This window comes from Planococcus citri, chromosome 2 (genome assembly GCF_950023065.1).
Source record: "Planococcus citri chromosome 2, ihPlaCitr1.1, whole genome shotgun sequence".
NCBI classification, from domain to species: domain Eukaryota; kingdom Metazoa; phylum Arthropoda; class Insecta; order Hemiptera; family Pseudococcidae; genus Planococcus; species Planococcus citri.
In genome coordinates this window covers 35,266,483-35,286,342 of record NC_088678.1, presented here as the reverse complement: position 1 = coordinate 35,286,342, position 19,860 = coordinate 35,266,483, and the positions used below count along the sequence as shown (strand labels likewise).

The 19,860-nt window shown below is 33.5% G+C and overlaps 1 protein-coding gene across 50 annotated transcripts in view; it reads left to right on the top strand.

Moving 5' to 3' along the window:
- Window positions 1-19,860, top strand: part of Dscam1 (Down syndrome cell adhesion molecule 1) — a 135,025-nt gene that overhangs the window by 47,622 nt on the left and 67,543 nt on the right. For 29 of the 50 annotated variants that reach the window (XR_010556911.1, XM_065349805.1, XM_065349817.1 and 26 more), the window contains exons 3-5: window positions 5,476-5,663; window positions 12,771-12,909; window positions 16,447-16,635. Coding sequence is in view for 49 of the 50 variants with exons in the window: in XM_065349805.1 (XP_065205877.1) it covers window positions 5,476-5,663; window positions 12,771-12,909; window positions 16,447-16,635 (516 nt within the window). In the remaining variant the exon portion in view is untranslated. Of the gene's footprint in view, window positions 1-5,475; window positions 5,664-12,770; window positions 12,910-15,784; window positions 15,947-16,098; window positions 16,264-16,446; window positions 16,636-16,785; window positions 16,966-17,130; window positions 17,293-19,860 lie in introns of all 50 variants that reach the window. The other 21 variants (XM_065349828.1, XM_065349839.1, XM_065349836.1 and 18 more) reach the window with 5 other exon arrangements.

Here is a 19,860-nt window from a genome sequence, read left to right as displayed (position 1 = left end):
CAAAGTCCTACTTTTGAATAATTTTATCAAAAAGTCGTACTTTTTTCCAATAAAACTTTTTCAAATTTTCAATTTTTCTCCCTTTTTTCGGTATTTTGAACAAATTTTGTCATACCCCTCAAAATATTAATTATCGGGAGCTTTTGCCCTCGCTTCGCTCGGGTCCGTTTGCTTTTCTTTTTTCAATTTTAAATTTTTCAAAAAAAATCATCATTCGAATTTTAAAATTTTGAAGCAAAATAATAAACTTTTTATAAGTAACTCATCACACAAAAAACGTTTTTAAACCTCTCGAAATGCGGATTTTCGAGAATTTTTGCCCTCCCTTCGCTCAAGCCCGTTTGTTTTTCTGTTTTAATTTTGGATTTTTCAAAAAAAAAAAAAATAATAACCATTCGAATTTCAAAATTTTGAACCAATCAGTACCTGATATAAAATATTTACGATCGAAATTTTGATTTTAAGTGAACATGATGTGATATTCATCAATTTTTAAAATTGATAAGGAGAAAATAAAACGAAAAATTGAAGTGAAGCGTTATATTTTTGGTGTCTACTTGTTTAAATAAAATCATACTTAAGGTGTTTGAAAACATCAGAAAAGCAAACATTTTTTACAAAAATTTGGCTAAAAACTTGAATGTAAATTTTGACCTCTTCCCTTGAAAAATTCCATAAAAGCACAAAAAATGACCTGCTTAAAGTTCTACTTTTTCATTTTGAAATTTTGTTATACACCCTGCCTTTTCTCCGCTCCTGACCGTTATTAGATACCGTTTTCGAACTCATCTGGAGCGTCTAGCAAGAGTTCTATTTTTTCCAGCAATTTCAAATCGGCCCAGAAGATGTTGCGATCAACTTTATTGACTCCTGAAAAATGTAACACCGCTATGAATAAGAATTCAACATTCTGAATTGATTGGTGAATCCCAAATCCAAAGTGATGGGTTGAAAAAGTGAATTTTTTTACATCAAATTGAAAAAAAAATTCCAAAATTCATCAATTTTGCAAAAAGTCACTCAAAACTTCTATTCTGTCAATTTGACCCCCTTCCAACAGATTTTCACAATTTTTAAACCGATCTGGAGCATCTGGCAAAAGTTGGCTTTTAAGTATTTTTTTTGCGAAAATTGAAAACGTTGGATTTTTCACAATTATTTCTATAATGTTCTTTAGTTATTAGAGTTGACCCTTGTTGAAGATTCCCTTCTCAAAAACAGTTTTGAAAGGTGGACCTTAGATTTTGAGCTAATTCAATGTTCCTTATTACCGTAATACTTGTCTAGTACGTTACAGGAAATATGTAGAGGTACACAGATTTTGGTTTACAAATGAACGTAATTATATCGTAACGTTTACTAATTACAAGGATATGCTTTTTGGTGAACATTCAACGTGTATTCTTTTTATATCTGATTTAAAGCCGGATGTGTACCATAAGCCTAAATGGTATCAGTTTATAAACGCGACCGTACGATTTATTACGATATAAAAAGGAAAAAAATCGATCGGTAGCCAAACGAAGATGTACTACATCGTAAATAAACGTCGTTCTGGCGCATTGAAATTGAAACTACACCAGTGTACAGTACTTCGATTTATACGCTTCGAGTTAAATAATTAAAGTGCATACCTAGATGTACGTACATATGAGTTACCAATGAAGGGGTTAGTTCCGGTGTAATTGCATCGAGGTGGTCTTCTTCTATAAACATTAAGCATGTAGATACATTATAGGTACCTAAAATTAAGTACTAAGTATACCACAAAGTATACGGTGTGGTATATTTTTTTAAAAAAGGAACCACGCGCAGTTGGTGATGACATTGGAGATTTTTTATGCGTCTGTGGAGCTGTTAAATGATCACGAAATATATTGAAGTGTACAAGTTACACGTGTTATGTGGTGTAGCGTACTTAACGTAGGCCTACTGACAATTATTACGACGCCGACCATGGTACATATAAATGGTTTATGGAAGTGGTCTTCATTGCAGGATTAATTAATGGGTATTGCTGGCGTGCGTTTGAAGTTTATTCGATTAGGAATTTTTACTCTGATTTTGGCTCGATTTCGATTCACTTATACTATGGGCTCGCTCGTGTAATTGCTAAAGATTGGCGTGCATTTTTCATCGTGTTCGTGATTACATTGGAAGACTGCAGGAGATCGAGGCTTGTCTTGAAATGCATTTTCGATTTAAAATATTTTTTTAGAAGTTTCCAGTAAAGTCTTCAATATACTGATTTAGTTAGAAATTTAGCATGTATCATGTAAGATCACCCAAACGTAAAATTCTATATGCATATTAACTTCCGCTTGTTGAAGATTTTTTGCTATGTAATGCTAATTATGATTAAGAAAAATCATTTTCACCATGTCCTTTTACCTCCTCTCCCCCCACAATTAGCAAAAAAGTAAAATAAATGTGCGGTATAGTCGAACGATAACGATGACTTTGCCATGAAAAATGACTATGCAGTATCGTATCGCGAACAGAATAAAATAATGAAGAGAGAGATGCGGAAAAGAAGGAACGAAAGTTTTAATTTCAAAAGTTTCCCTTAAAATTCAATTTTTCATCAGGGAGTAAAACGTGGATCTCGTAAAAAAAAAGTTTTTTCTGACAAAGAAAAGCGTTGTTTTTAATAAATGATCAATACTTTTTTTTTAAAAAACAGAAAAATAGAATTAATGGGCATAGGTATGTGAATGAAAAAATCAAATAAGTAAGAGATAGGACTTGTATGTAAATTAGGTCAATTACTCATCCATGGTGCGCAGAAATATCGTGTCAGTTTTTGTGAAAAAAATCACTGAAAATTTTCAAAATAAACGTGCCAATAAGTTCTCAAAATTGAAGAAAATAAAAAAAAAAAAAATAAAAAAATGTTTTGCATCTAAATAAATTTTTGAAAATTTGCATTCGTTGAATTTTATCTGATATTTTTCAACTCTAAAGGGTAAACATCGTTAATCGGAATAGATTTTTTGTGGAGTTTATTTAGAGCAACTTTTACATAAAAATGGAAGATTTTTGAAAAAATTTGAAAATTTTTAAGTCCCTGTAAAGAGAGATGAGTTTTTTTAAGGGCTTGGAAGAGGTTTCCCATGCAGAGAAAATTATTTAGAAGACTCTCGACGCGACACAAGAATTGAAAATTTGTTGACAATTTTCAGCGACTTTATAATTTATTTCATTTTTTGAATTTTTTCAACTTAGGAGACTTCATGCTCAAAGACCAACTTTGTTTAAGGGATTACAAAAAAAAAAAAATTAAAAAATTTTTACAAAACATTTTATTATCATTATTTTTTTTAATTTAAGGAGCTCGAATCCTGGTGTCAACTCCTTTTTTTCGATTTGGGGATATTTTTCATTAAAATTGCATAGAGTTAGAGGTTGGGAACACAATTTCATTGAACATTCGTTAAAAGCTCACCAAAAGTCTACCCTAATTTTCTTCGTTTAAAAATATTTGCTGTTATTTTTAATACTACTTTCTTCGTTTTTTGTGATAAAATTATTGTAATTATCTCAAGTTAGAACTTTTTTTCAAATTTTAAGAAAGTATTTTTCGAGGACGGAGGTTGGGAAATGAAATTTAGTTTGAAAATTGGAAGCAAAAAAAGACAATAATTTTTCTCTCAAGTAAGTACGTATAAATGAGGACTACCCAATCACTCGTACTGAACGTAAAATTCTTATGCTTTTCTCCAAAGTTGACAAGTGACACATCTTTTGCAAATTTCAATAAGTATTTATGTGACATTTGAGACATTTTTACTGTTTTTGCATCCGATCGCGAGACTTTTATTACGTATCAGACCTTCCTTAATATAAGATTACTTATTGTACCTTTCGAAGGGAGCACTTGTGACTTGAGTTCGTAAAATGAATTATAAGAGTGTGAATTAACAACTTCCTTAATCGTATTGTGCCTATAGAGGAAGAAAGCAGACAAAATTCCACCCATCCGGTCGCAACAGGACGTATATAGGCAGGACACCTGTTATGCAAACGTAATCTCTGTAGCCCAAGACAGGATGAAATGAAAAGTGTTCGAATAATAAGTACATTCGTTGACATGTTGAAAGGAATCACGTCAAAGTAACAAGGTTGCAATATAAAATCCATCCACTTTCTTCCCTTCTTCGTTGATTTTTTTCAAATCAACTGGTCTCACTTCAGCCCTCCCCCTTTGCTGAGAAAAGATGTAAAGATACCTAATTTGAAAATTATGTCAAATTTTCACGAGCAAAGGACCTTCAAAAAACCAATTTACAGCTTTGCAAATTTTTTCATTGTGATACAAAAATATTACCGAGTCATTAAATACGATTCATAAAAACCTTCTAACAAGTTTACCTCTGTTGAATACAAAATCATTAAAAATCGTTCAATTTGTTAATCAGTTCGCAATTATTTTACGGCGTCTGTTCATCGGTGTCATTGGTAATTAGTCGAGCGGCGGCGCTTAAAGCATTAAATAATTACACTTTTATAACAGTAAAATTCGTCAGTCAATGAAATTTACCGGATATTTATGCTCGTTGCAGGTCGGTCATCTCACCGTTTGCGCAAATCGTAATCAATTTACTTGCTCTTGCAATTATTGATGTGAGAATCGACGAACTTATCGTGGATTTTCATGTTGTACTTATTTGTAGATATTCAAATTATATTAATGCAAAGTGTTGATTAGAAAACAAACCGATAATATGAGTAATTTTAATAGCTTTTTCAATGAGAAAATCGTTTACCTATGTGAGTTGATAATGTGCCCTGTACCAATTATCAGTTAATTTCTTGATAAAATTTGTACTATTAATTTTTCTTAATGTTTGGTACTCGTGGTGTATGCGGGTTGATTATGAGAAAAATAAACGTGCTCGGAGTGTGAAGGAAACCGGTGTTGAAAAGATGACGGTATATTATGATTGAATCAGGTTTACATCGGTGTATTTTTTTAATTTTTATAGACCGTATGGAAAGGTTAAATGGACGAAATTCCGTCACAAAATTTCAATAAAAAGTCGTGTAAGTTTTCTATTTTGGAACAGAACGGTACGATGTGAAGGGTTCCAGAGCAGCAATTAAATTAATTACAGGGTTCAATTGAGCCTTGTGCCGAGTGCTGGGTGGTTGATTAAACCAACTAATGTGGCGTCTGGTGGTGTCGTCAGTTCATTCAGAGAGGTGACGAGCTACGCTTATCGGTATTTTAAGTCATCCTGGTAGCTTTTTTATCTTGGTCATTTACTCAGCATAGTATAAGATACACCGAGATACACAGAACGAGTTGATTATGATCTGACGAAGTATACGTTGTAACTGGCCATTAACACCGTTATAAAAACCGTTTGACGAAACAAAATAAACAAAATATTTTTGTTGGATTGAATTCAACTTTCTGTTGAAAAATGCGATCTTGAAGAGTACTAATGGGCATTTTTTATTCAATTTTTACAGCGCTGTTTGGACACGCCGAGAATGACACCGTTGGGCCTACGTTCATTAAGGAGCCACCGAATAAGATTGATTTCTCGAACACGACAGGAGCGACATTGGAGTGCACAGCCAGAGGTAATCCAGCTCCGGAGATCATCTGGCTTCGAGGAGACGGCACAGCTGTCGGCGAAGTGCCCGGATTAAGACAGGTGAGCTTCATCCGTATAATTAATTTACATTTTTGTCGAAAAATCGAGTCGAAATCACAGTTTTCTATCGACTACGAGTACGTTGACTTTGGAATTCGTGTAGTAATTTATTAGACGTTATTTTCGTATACTTACAGTTTTGTTCTCCAAAACACGATGCAATGGTGACGTACGTGTATTTTAAATAACGCAATAGTTGTAGTATTGCGAAGTAGACTCCGACAGTGTTACCATGAACGAGTACCCCCGCAAATTCGGAGGCGGTTTCAAGGTTTAGCGAATACCTTATCGACTTATAATGGGCTACTTTTTTTTTTGTACGAGTTAATCATCATTCGTCGTTATAAATTTTTTACAGCCGACATAAAATAATGTAAATAGTACAGCCAACCGTGTGAGTCATTCTTTCAATTTTTCCCCAAATCCAACTACAATGCATTTTAGATTACAAGACTCCAGCTGTACGAATATTTTTCATCGTCTTTGAAAGTGTTTTAAAGGCACGTGTTTTTTTTCAATCTTCGCGTATCAAACGATGAAAACTTCCTTTCAACGTCACTCCTAAACTGTATAACTATGCGATACCAGGGAGTAATTGGCAACTTACCCTCTGGGGTAAAATTAACGAGGACATGGTAACGAAAGTATAAAAGGGAAATGGTAAATAATATTGAAGTTACGTTGGCGTTGGCAGGCCGAAAAACTCTGCTGTGTGCTATCTCATAAGTTACATTACATGCAGAAGTAAAAGAATTTGGTAGGAAAAAGTGCATCGTGTCGCGTGGTGCGTATAGTGAAGATGTAACCCCAAGGGTTGCTTATACGCGTGATTTATTATGAAATGAATCATTCATTCTTAGCGTAAAAATGAGATGAGAGATTTATCGTTCTTATAACATGCCTCCATTGTTGAGGTATTAAAATGTGCAATGTTTCTTCTTCTTAAACTGATGCCAACGGTTTTTATATGGTCGAGGGATGTGATGGTATCTGGGAGTTGACGTTTGATGACGGGCTTGGAGCCTTGGAATTGTTTTTTTTTTTTCAAAGTCAAGGAAAATGGAGGGATTGGCGAATACTTGATGCAGCATTTTCGTTTTTCGTTGTGCTATGCATTTTAAAATAGAATTGTTACAATTGCGGGAGATTTCTACTTGGATGGGTAGGTCGTCGTGTAAAAACAAAATGAAAAAATAAGACCAAGATCATGACTTGTAAATGTGTTGTAAGTCATTTTCAAAGAACAAGATCGCGTTAAAAATACTCTTAAATTTATTGAACACAAAAAATTTTACGCCCTCGTCGCAATTGTTTGTTCAGAAACATGTCCTCTTCCCCTTTTCAAAAACAGTTTTCAAACAATCAAATTTAAAATTTGGAACATAATGTAAAATTTTCTAAAAATGAAAAATATTTTATTTGACTGCACTTCCTTTCCTTCCAACAACAGTGTTTTAAAAATGTCCTGCCAAAATTTCTGCTCAAGTTCTACTTCTTTCTTTTGAAATTTTTGATGAAACATTACAAAGATAATAAACGAAAGTCTGCTTTAAAAAGGAAGGAATGATATACCACTTTTACAATTTTCATGAAATCGGACTCTAAAGTTGAAAGTTTATTATACTAGCCACTATTTTTTCTGAATTTACAAAAATTCGTCCAAAATAAACTTCAAGCTTCCAAATGAAACAAACTTTGACGAATTTGGTGGGCCCAATTTTTAGCCACAGTTTTTTGCGCCCCCTCCTCAAAAAAATTAAAAATGGACTTATCTACTTCACTTTGCTTTTGAGCTCCTCATATAATCTCTTGTTTTAACATTTAGAATTATTCATCTTTCCATCATAGCCATGCATTTTTAAACGGTCAAGAACACAAGCAGTGGACCCCTCTTTGTTAAATTTTGAAAAAATCAGTGGTGGTGAAAAACACACTAAAAAATATAAAAATGATTTTTTGGCCTCTTCCCGGAATTCGAATTTTGCTTTTTTCAACGTGAATTTCAAGGTTGTTCTTGAAGTAAAAAATAAAAGAAAAAAAATGGAAAAACATAAAGGTCACTTCCCTCCAATGCCTTCACTTTAGTTTCAAGCCAATCGGTTGAAAACAGCTTGAGATATACCTACATGTACCTATACAGGGTATCTAACAGGTAGTGAAAGTAGTGAAAAAGTAGTGATTTTAAAAATGGGTAGTGAAAAAGTAGTGAATTTTTTTGGAAAGGTAGTGAAAAAATGAAAAAATTCAAATTCATTCCTCTTTCTCGATCTCCACTCCATAGAAAAGAGCCATTTGTCGACTTTTTTAGAGTTTGAATTATACATTTTTGAGGGCTATTTGCTCTTTTTCCAAATGGACAGCTTATTGTTCAAATTCAAGAAATGTTCAACGTTTAAATCAGAAAAATAAATTCTTTTTTTACTTCTCAAAACATGAAGCTTTTGACCTCGCTTCGCTCGGGCTCGTTTGCTGTTTTTTCAATTTTGAATTTTTCAAAAAAAAAAATAATCATTTGAATTTCGAAATTTTGAAGCACAGTAATAAACTTTTTGTAATTCAACTCGTCAAGCAAAAAAACATCGTTTCTTATACTTCTCGAAACACTGATTTTCGAGAGCTTTTGTCCTCGCTTCGCCATGGCCAGTTTATTTCTTTTTTCCGCAATTAAAAAATTCCAAACTTGAAGGAAAAATCAACATTTTTATTTGTTGTATGAATATTAGGCAAAGTTATACCTTTCAAATGACTAAATTCTCATTTCATCTCTTACTTTATTTTACTTTAGAACTCGCCATTTCGTTTCGAAAAATTGATACATTTTTCCCCTAAATGTCGTTCAAATTTTCCATCAATTTTTTGTATATTTTTATAAAAATTGTCATGTTGAAAAAAGTTTTTTATTCGCCCAATTTCAATACTTACATTCATTATCAAGAACCTTAAAGGTGGAAATGAAATCAAAAATTAAAATAATAAAATAATATTTTCGTCATCTGCTCGCTTGAAAAAATCTTACTGCTCAAGTCGTCCTGCTTTTTTATTTTGAAATTTTATTAGGCACCCTGTACTATAACGTATGTTATGCGTTCATGTGTATTGTTTTTTTAATAATTTTGATTAAAATTAAAAAATACTTTGTTACAAATTTTCTCCCAATTTCAATTTTTTTTTTTTTGAAAATTTTCCTGTGAAAAATTTGACTTTGATTTTTTTTTTGTGTTTTGTGGGGAGGGGGAGTTGAATGGATAGCTTGCCGAAAATTTGGTTGGAAAAAGATAGTGGAAAAAGTAGTGATTTTTTCAAAACAAATTCCGTTAAATACCATGCTATACCTATACATAATGAAGTAATTTTCAGTTTACCCTGGTAGTTTTGTACACATTCTGAATTTTTGCAATAACCTTAATCTCTGCGATTTGTTTATTAAAGGATATAGATCAATGAGGTTGTATCCATCATAGAGTGTCTAAAATGGGTCTAAAAAAATCGAAAACGTGTCAAAAAAGTCCTGCAAATAATTTTTTTTCTCTATTTATTATTTGCCAACCCTAAACAAAAAAGAGGAACGAGAGTTACCAAATTAAGTATTCTCAAATCTTAAAAGATAGCACTTTTTTGATTTTTTGCATGAGTCGGGAGGAGGAAGTATTTGTGAGAATTGTTATTCTAAAAACTCTGTGGAAAGGGCCTTCCCCTATAAGATGGGTGAAACGGCCTTTGATCCATAATGGATTGAAAGTGGTCCAAAAAGTCACCCTTGATGTAAAAACTCTCCATAAAAATTTTTGACCTCCCACCCCCTCCCCTTTTGGAGAAACTGCCCCCTAAACATCAAAAATTCAAAGATTTTTATCTGGGAGGGGGGTTGATGAAAAATTTTGAAATTTTCACAGATTGTGTACATCATGTAGGGGTACACACAGTAATTTTTTGAAAATTTTCCCCCATCATTTTCTCAGTTTTTCAGGGGGTTGAAAACTTTGAAGGGGGGGCAGAAAAAAATTTTGGGGGGATACATGGCTGAATTTTTTTTCAAAACTTGCTCATACCCTAAGGTATAACATATAATTTTCCCAAGGTCCCAAAGGGGGGTGGAACATGGTCAAAAAAAACAAAGTTTGAAAAAAAAACATGTATCTCCCGTGCTACCGCGCGTTTTGTCAACACTGTTCCACGGCGCCACCGTGAGAAAACTTCCATCTATCGCGCGCTCTAAAGCTTTGATTTTTTTTAGAACCCTACTGAAATACCATAAGTGCATTCAACATTTTTTTTGATGAATATTCTCTAGGGTGGTGTGGTGAACAATAGAGGCATACCTACAACAATTTTCAACCCCCCTACTTTCATATTTACCCCTCAAAATTGCGTTTTTCAACTAATTTTTTGCTATTTACTGGCAATGAAAACTCGATACCGTTGTGAACGAATAAGGCGTCAAATTTTCTGCTACATTAATCTAACCCCTCCAGAGCCTTCAGCCCCCTCCCTCAATTTTTACTACATATTTTTGAAATAAAGTTACTTTGATGATATTGGCGTCGTTTGCAAGTGATCTAAACGCAAATACAGACTTCAGATTTTAGCCCCTTCGGAGAAGATGGGTGTGACCAAAACAAAATCAGACGTCTGTATTTGCGTTTAGGTTTCTTGGAAACGACATCAAAGAATATTATGAAAGTAGCACCATTTCAAAAATAGTAGAATTTGTGGAGGGGGCTGAGGCTGTGGAAGGGTCCGGTAAATGTGAAACAAAATCAGATGCAATATTTGCGCTCGAGAGGTTAGAACCATATGAAAACGAAGCCTATATTATCAAAGTAACTTTATTTCACAAATATATAGTAAAAATTGGGGGAGGGGCTGAAGGCTCTGGAGGGGTTAGATTAGTGTAGCAGAAATTGTGACGCCTTATTCGTTCTCAGCGGTATCAAATCATGCGGTAACGACATCCCATTCATTAATATTTAATTCTCCCAAAATTCTCATTTTACCCCCTCTACGACACCTTTTTTCAATTTTCTCTCACGACGCACCAAAACAAAAATTTCGAAAAAAATATAATCCTATGATACTTAGGGTTCAGAAATACATCCAAAAATTGTACCTCGCAATTTTCATTGCTAGTAAATAGCAAAAAATTAGTTGAAAAACGCATTTTGAGGGGTAAATATGAAAGTAGGGGGGTTGAAAATTGTTGTAGGTATGCCTCTATTGTTCACCACACCACCCTAGAGAATATTCATCAAAAAAAATGTTGAATGCACTTATGGTATTTCAGTAGGGTTCTAAAAAAAATCAAAGCTTTAGAGCGCGCGATAGATGGAAGTTTTCTCACGGTGGCGCCGTGGAACAGTGTTGACAAAACGCGCGGTAGCACGGGAGATACATGTTTTTTTTTCAAACTTTGTTTTTTTTGACCATGTTCCACCCCCCTTTGGGACCTTGGGAAAATTATATGTTATACCTTAGGGTATGAGCAAGTTTTGAAAAAAAATTCAGCCATGTATCCCCCCCAAAATTTTTTTCTGCCCCCCCTTCAAAGTTTTCAACCCCCTGAAAAACTGAGAAAATGATGGGGGAAAATTTTCAAAAAATTACTGTGTGTACCCCTACATGATGTACACAATCTGTGAAAATTTCAAAATTTTTCATCAACCCCCCTCCCAGATAAAAATCTTTGAATTTTTGATGTTTAGGGGGCAGTTTCTCCAAAAGGGGAGGAGGTGGGAGGTCAAAAATTTTTATGGAGAGTTTTTACATCAAGGGTGACTTTTTGGACCACTTTCAATCCATTATGGATCAAAGGCCGTTTCACCCATCTCATAGGGGAAGGCCCTTTTTAGAAAGTTCCACGAATGTCCTGTATATCAGTATAGGGGTTTTATTTGGACAACCTGAGAACCTGCTGTAAGATTTTTTGGGCAGTCTACTTCAGAGTTCGCGTTTAAATTTCGAATTTAATTAAAAAGGTACCTATACCTACTTGGAATTGCAGAATGGTTCTCTAAATTTTTAGGATTCTAGAGCAAAATATCTAATTTTTTCTACGAGGTACTGACTTACTCCATTGTTTTTTCAAATTCAAAATTGTTTTAAAAATTTTCTTGTGAAGTCGTGGGTCTAATAGGCATGACCTTTGATTACTCGAAGTGCATATATTTATGTATAATCAAAAAGTATGACTGATGAAAAATAAATGTAGGTAGCTTAATCACATTATGAATAGACCAACAAACAAAAAAAAACAAAAAAAAAAAATGTTAGATACTCAACATTTTTTCAAAAATTCAAAACACAAAAATCTCTCGTGTAGATATTCTTTTTATATTGCATGCTAAATGATTATTTTTTTCGAGAAATTACTTGACCTGAAATCTGAATGATCTGATGCAAGTACCCTTAAGCCTTACCCCTGAAACTGTTTCTGCGAATCATTTTAATTTTTTACTTTAGGTGTTTATGTTCATCAAACAAATCTAAATCTTATTTCAAAACTTTATGCCCATCACCATTATATGTAAATGACTTCCTTTTTATGACAATAAATTTATTCATTGTCCGAATGCATTGAAATAATAAAAATGAAAATTTATTTCCAAACCACCGAAGATGAGAATAAAATTGACATTTCCATCGTTAATTTCTGAATGAAAAAGGAACTGTAACTCTTCTACATGAGATATAAAAAAAAACCAAATAGATACATTTCCTGATTCTAGTTATCAATACGCCATTTAATCTATAAAGACGCGGATTTGCTTTTTATCTTTATTGGCAATAAAATGCACCTCGTTGCACCGATAAGGATATAGGTAAAGAAATTAAAAGAATACTTTGTCCGTAAACGTGTACACAGTACACGTGGTTGGGTGGCGTTAACTGGCGATAAATAGACGCAAACGTGTAAAACTGTAAACGTTGAATTTGGGCGAACGTATAGCGGTGTAATCTCCATAATGGATGATTTATGTAACGAGCGGGCATTTATATGGGTGTACCAAAAAGAAAGCAGGCGCAAAGGCGCGCGAGATAGGCTAATTTAATGTGAAAAATTATTACAATAGAAAAACGAACCTTATATCGATGGTTAATTTTAAATTACAGGTTTTGCCTAATGGGAATCTAGTTTTCCCGCCTTTTCGGGCCGAGGATTATCGACAAGAGGTTCACGCTCAAGTATACATTTGCATGGCCAGGAATTCCGTCGGGTCTATTCATTCACGCGATGTAAATGTTCGAGCAGGTAAACTTCTACAATTATCAAATTTATAGAATAAGTAATTAATACCTACCTGTATAAATAGTATTAGCTCGAAAGGGAGTAGACGTCCAAGTCTGAAGAAAAAGTGGTGGGAGGGGGAGGGGTTCGAAGGGATTCCAGTCTGACTGGCAATTTTTTTGATTGGCGTTGAACTCGTCGAGCTGATACTGAAATATTTATCGTGCAGCTTTCACGGAACGGTACCCGTAGGAATGATGTATGGAAGTCTTTTTTTCAATTTTTAAAAAAGAGAAAGTATTTCGAAGCGGAAAGTTTACACGTTATGGGATTTCTTTTGATGGAGTTGTTTTACAAAGCCACGAGATGGGGTTTGTGGCGGCGACCATGCCTTCGTATGTACGCATACATACGACTTGATTCCTGTAAAGGTATAATGGTTTAGGAAGTGCCAGAGGGGGGAATTTGTACGTGAATTTAACGTCTACTGACATGCTACTATAATTTTGTCGCAAAGTCGCTAAAGTTTTCCCCTATATTTTACAAATTTTTTCCGACGTATGATTTAAATTTCGTTGCGACGAGAAACATTTTGAATTTCAGACTTTTTGAAAAAGATAACGTTTGCATGAATCATTTAAATCCCTCGTCGTTGGATTTTTATACCGCAGAGGCTGCAATTTTTAAAAAATTTTGGCGTATTTTTTCATTTTTTATTCAATAGAAAGTTTTTCTCAAATTGAAGGGACCGTGAAAGCTGCTTTAGATTTATGTGTTAATTTTCTTAATTTTCAGCGTTTTATGTAATTGCTTGAGAGGATGAGAGAGTTTTATTTAATTATTAATGAAATAATGAGGAGATTTTCGGTACGTAGGAGTGGTAATTTGAGTTTTACGATACATTTCTAGCTTTCAAATAATTATGACTGCTATAGGTATGCAATTTTTTTTTTTTTTTTTTGAAAATGAAGATTAGGTATGCACAATTTACTTTTGGGTATCATAATTTAGGTTTTGAGATGGAGTTGCCTCTTTTCAAAAAAGTTTGAAAAATCTAAGAGTTTTTTTAGTACTTTATTTTGCTCTTAAACGATTTTCAAATACGAGTAGGTAATACCTACTTATAAAAAATCATTCGAATTAATTTTTCTGAAATTTTCAAATTTTTCTTCTATTTTTTTAATATTTTTTTTTAGATATGAGGCTGTTATAGAAAAAGATTGTGATACCTTAGTTGTATTTTCAACGAAGTTTGACCTGTGTGATCTAAAATAAAACAGAAGGGAATTATTTATATTTTTTAAATGCAATTTTTCATTTCGAAATTAAGTTTGTTGTTGAGTTTTCAGTATAATTGTGCAGTTTTTTCAACTTTTCCAAAATTAATTGCAGAAGAAAGAAAAGTTCTAGGGAAGGAGGAGGAATAACTGATTTTCATTTGTTAATTTGCTTAATTCCAAAATTCTAGCTGAGGGGAAAATCACTCTAATTTACATAGCTGTCGGCTTCTTAAGTGGTATCTAATTTTTATTTCTTTAAAATGACTTTCGTTTATTGGGAGGAGAAGGTACGTTATTTTTCTCTCATAACCCTCCACTAACTTTTTTTTTTACCTATCCATAGAAAATTTGTGAAAGGCATAGGAAGAATTTTGGACCTGATTTAATTCGAAATTATTTTCAACTTTATCGTAGACTTTAAATTACCATTCTTATGTTCGATATGGGTTTCATTTCATATTCTGGATAGAGCTTTAATTTCACGTTTAAAACAATAATTTCTTGAGTAAATATCGAAATAGGTTCTTTTGACTTTTCTTTTTTGGAAAGTTGTTGGTGTAAGGAGATTTGAAAAAATTTATGGATTACGTCAAAACATCCTGAAAAATTTTGAGACTTTGATTCGATTCTCCTTTGTTTTTTTTACTAAAGCTCAAAAATTTCCAATAAAATATTTCACTGTATTTTTTTAACGAATCCTGCAATTATAAACACCCCCCCAAAAAAAAGTACTTTTTGGATCATAATTTATGGTACATAGCATCAAATGTATTCGAAATTGTAAACATTTTTTAATTGGTACGGAACCTTAATTTTCCAATTTTACTTTCTACATAATTAAATTGAACCAATTTCCTATAAATTATTTATTTATTTATTTATTATAAAAAAAGTGACTTTCAATTTTTTGTTGTTGAAAATTTCAAAGTTATGAATTTCAGTGTAAAAAATTGTGGAGTTCGACGAGTGAAACACTAGAATTTTTTCATGATTTCTGATATATCATCCCATAATTTTTTCAGCCTCTTCTCCCCTTAGCTTCCGAGAACTCTGTGAGTGCTACGACCATTTCATAAAAAAAAAATAATACGCAGTTTGAAAAAATGTCTCTCATTTTGGAAAGGGCTCGAAAAAATCTCGAAACCAAATTTTTCAGATCCCGAAGTTAATTTTTGAGCAATTATCGAATTTCTACAAATTCGTGAATCTCCATTAAGAAGGTCGAAAATTCTATTTTAAGAAAATGAATTTTTAATAGTTTATCAAAATCATTTGTAAATATTTTTCTTCATTACCTACATCCTCCGTCTCGCAGATATTGAGAAATGCTTAGTTTTGTTGATTAATTAAGTTACGACGTAATACGCCTGATTATTTACCAATGTTTTCGAGATGAAAGTATCGATTAGAGAATAATCATCGCGATAGTTTTATCCAGAAAATGAAGTGTAAACAAAGTGTAATGTCGAATTAAGCATTTTTGGCGAATATTATTTGGATGAGTTTCGGATGAGAAATCGTCTACTGTGCATCGATAATAATAGGACGATATTGGAGTTATTTTTGAGTTAGCTAATCAGGAGTTACTTAAGCAACTTCTGTATTCGTATTTTTTTTAGTCGTGATACAACCCTACGATACAGACGTTAATAAGGAGTACGCTATTCGCGGTAACTCAGCCATATTAAAGTGTCAAGTCCCTTCGTACGTGGCTGATTTCATAAATGTCATATCTTGGCATACGGATAAGGGAGAGGAGATTCGGCCATCTATGAATTTTGGTAATTAGCTAGGGTGGTGTATATGTCAAGCAATGTACAAAACGTACAACATATGTATGCAGAATGCAGATTCCCTTGTGTCCAGTTCGATCTCCTCACGTTATCTAGATCTACCCTCTGAAGTTAACCATTGCCAATGAACTTATGTTTAGTGGTTATCCAGTCTTACGAAACGGACGTTATTAAGGAGTTCGCGATACGTGGAAATTCGGCCATATTGAAATGCCAAGTGCCCTCTTATGTGGCGGATTTCATTCAAGTTGTGTCTTGGCATACCGATAGAGGCGAAGAGTTCCGTCCTGGAAGTGATGATTACGGTATAATGCCTCGAATATGATGCGTGTGTGCGTGTATCTGTGAATGATTTTAGTATGCGAATGTGAGATTCCCCATTTTCGGTGATATCCTTTTATGAATATGTAGGGTTCGTACATTGTTCTAATACGTCACCTCAATACTAATCATTCCTGTCTGGTGTATGTGCATTGCCTTGTATACAGTTGTGGAACAGCATTACCAAACGGAGGTAAACAACGAGTACGTTATATTGGGTAATTCGGCCATACTCAAGTGTAGCATACCTTCATTTTTATCCGATTTCGTTATGGTAATTGCCTGGCAAGACGATACTGGCAATATTTACAACAGCATCGCCACCGATACCTCATCCAAAGGCAAATTGAAACATGGTAATTCAAGCTGCAGTATGTGTGAAAACAAAGTGTGAGATTGTGTGTGAGATTCCCTCAAACCCTCGACTCCTTCATAATTGTATACCATCGTCAGACTTTTTTTTGATAAATCCTTCGCAATATGTAACCTGAGCAAATTTTTTATAGTTGTCACTCAAGATTACCTAATCGAAGTAAACAACGAGCACGTTATACGTGGTAACACAGCCATATTAAAATGCTTCATACCATCGTTCGTGGCTGACTTCGTTTACGTATTTTCGTGGTTAGACGATAAGGGTAATACGTACACGGCATCTGGTGCGACCAACTCCAAAGAAACATATGGTATTGAGCTATTACTCTCCGTCGAGGGTGTTATGATTATAGTATACGTATGGCGAGATGAACGAGAATGTTGTTGTGAAATTTCCTACCGCATATTTATGTCCTTTGATCATCAATTTCAGTCCACTAACCGTCTTTGTATCATTGTTTTGTTGCTATTTCAAGTCGTCAATCAGTATTATGAAGCTGAAGTAGTGTCTGAGTATGTTATTCGGGGTAACGCGGCCATACTGAAATGTACCATACCGTCGTTTGTGGCTGATTTCGTATTTGTGGATGCTTGGATCAGTACTAATGGCCAGCAGTACACCACGACTAATGATTATGGTAACCCTTTTGGATGATTGCGTGTGAGCATGTTTGATGAATGCGCTTCCCAATGTGTAATCCTGATTCGCGATCTCAAAATAATTCTTCTGCGTTTACTCTCTACTTGTGCTCAAGTGTAGAAAAGGTGAAGGGATGGAGGGGAACACTGTGGCGGTGATCGTAACCTAAACTTGAGGAAAATTCATTATTTGGTCGAGTTTTGGTGCTTGGTTTCGTGTCATAGTCAATTTGTCATTAATTTACTAGAAATTACTCATTTTTACCAATTTACATACAAGAAATTACTTGTGATCGGTCATACGTGTAATTTACGTCAACTTACCTACTGTTAATTTCGTGAAATTTACATAAATTTAAGTATACCTGTAATAACAGACTGTCCATTAATCTGACTGAAAGTCATTGTTAATGTACTGTGTGTTCTGGCACAGGTGTCAAATATCTTGTATGGTATTACAGCAACCCAATCTGCGCAAATGTAAGTAAAGCTGCCTACCCTGAAAACTGAAGGGGCAGAATTGTGGGTGATTTAATGTTGGCTCGTTAAGGTAGCATATATCACAGATAGAATGATGCTGGAAGTGCCATGCTGAAACATTTTGGAAGAATCATGAAAAACTTTTTTTTTTTAATTTTAGCCCATCTTCAAAATTGAAAGTATTCTGACTGAAATTTTCAATATGCTGTAGCTTCTTCAATTTTTGACTCTAGCAAAAAATAAACATAGCCTCTTTTTTTAGAGCATTCACATTTCTTAAAGTTGGGTACATTCATTGGCTGCCTAAACTTAAAATTGAAGGTGCTAGAAAATTTTAATAATTTAAAAGCACTTGAAATTTTATATTTTTTAATTTTTTTAAAAATTTGAATGCTTTTAATTTTAAGTTCATGCAAAATAAATGCAATCCTGTTGGAAGACCAGTGAATATTCTATCCAAAAAGGTCATGTTAGGTATATATTTCCTATGGTATTTTGAAGATTTCAAATTGCTCATAGATCCTTCAATTTCAAAGATAAGTCACAAAGCTTTACCTTTTTTGTGAAGCATTCAAAATTCTACAAGCAGGATCGCATTTATTGTACCTAAATTTCAAATTGAAAGCTCTTTGAATTTTTTGAAAATGTGAAAATGAATTTGGAGTACTTTTGAACTGATAAAAATTTTCTGGTGCCTTTAATTTAGAGTTTAGGCAAACAATGAATGCAATCCAACTTATATGTAGAACTTTGAATGCTCTCATCACATCTGAGTTTGTAAGCTGATTTTAACTATAGGTAGAAGGTATGTCTATACATGCTTTACAAGCCCATTTCTTATGAGTTTGAACCACTTCGAACTACATGTCCTTAATCTTAGGGTCCTGATGAAGCTTCTCAATGTCTGAAATCATAACTTTGCCCCTTTAGCTTATAGGGACGGCAACTTCACTTACACTTCTGTAGTTTGGGTTGCTGTATAGGTACAAAACGGGGCAAAATATGTGATACTGATCTCATAACACCCAGTATATTTACCTTTCATTTTTTGTATTATTTTAAAATGAAGCCGGCTTCTTTAATTACATTCAATTTTTTTTCTTGAGTTTCCTTCTATGGTTTATCAAATGAACCACAATTTCTGTTCTAAATCCTTAAGAGTGGGGGGGGGGTGTAATTTTTACAATTTTGGAATTTATTGCAAAATTACTGAACTTTGAAGACTACAATTCTAGTCTTGTCCAACTTGGAGTCAATTTGTTTAGTGAGGTTTAGAAGAATGAATGAGAGATTCAAAGTCAAGCATTAAAATTTGAAAAGTTCAATGAAACTTGACTTTTTTGTAACAAGAACAAAAGTTGGAAGTTACCATTTAAAAATTGAATGATATCTCAAAACGCTTTATTCACTATTTCTTTTTAAGAAATTGGGTTCTTAAATGGGATCTGCTTAGCACCTTTAAAAGTTACAAGGGCCCTCAATTTTGATCAAAATTTTAAAAAATTCAAATGTGAAGTTGAATGCATAGATTATTACATACTAAATCGATGGCGCTCTTATTATTACGATCAGATCCCTCTGGTCCCTTATTGGACCCTTAAACTAAACATGTTAAAATTTTTTAAAAAATCAAAAATCGCCTGGGGTGTGTCGTTTGTTAGGTTCTTGAGACTGTTGAGTTTAAATCTTTACTTATTTCTTTGATAAGTACCTATGACTTCGCAGTGCCCCTCTACATATGTCTTTCATCTTGATGAAAAATTTCACAAATTATGAAAATTCGGTGTGACATCTCATCATTTTGAAAAAGCCAAATGTGAGAATATCTGTTCACTTTTTGCTCAGCAGTTTTGAATTCTAGCCCCCAGATTCGAAAAAAGTAAGAGTTCACATTAATTATTGGTTTAAGTAATGATTAATTACCGGTAAATCATTCCGTTAAACTGTAATCAGCGTAATATGGCAATTACTTGGTAATTCGTTGGGAAATATCAAATACAAAATTATTTAACAATGCATATTTTGAAATGACATTTTTGTGCATTAAATTGAAACGAATCCTTGAGTGATGATTTGCGATGCTTGAT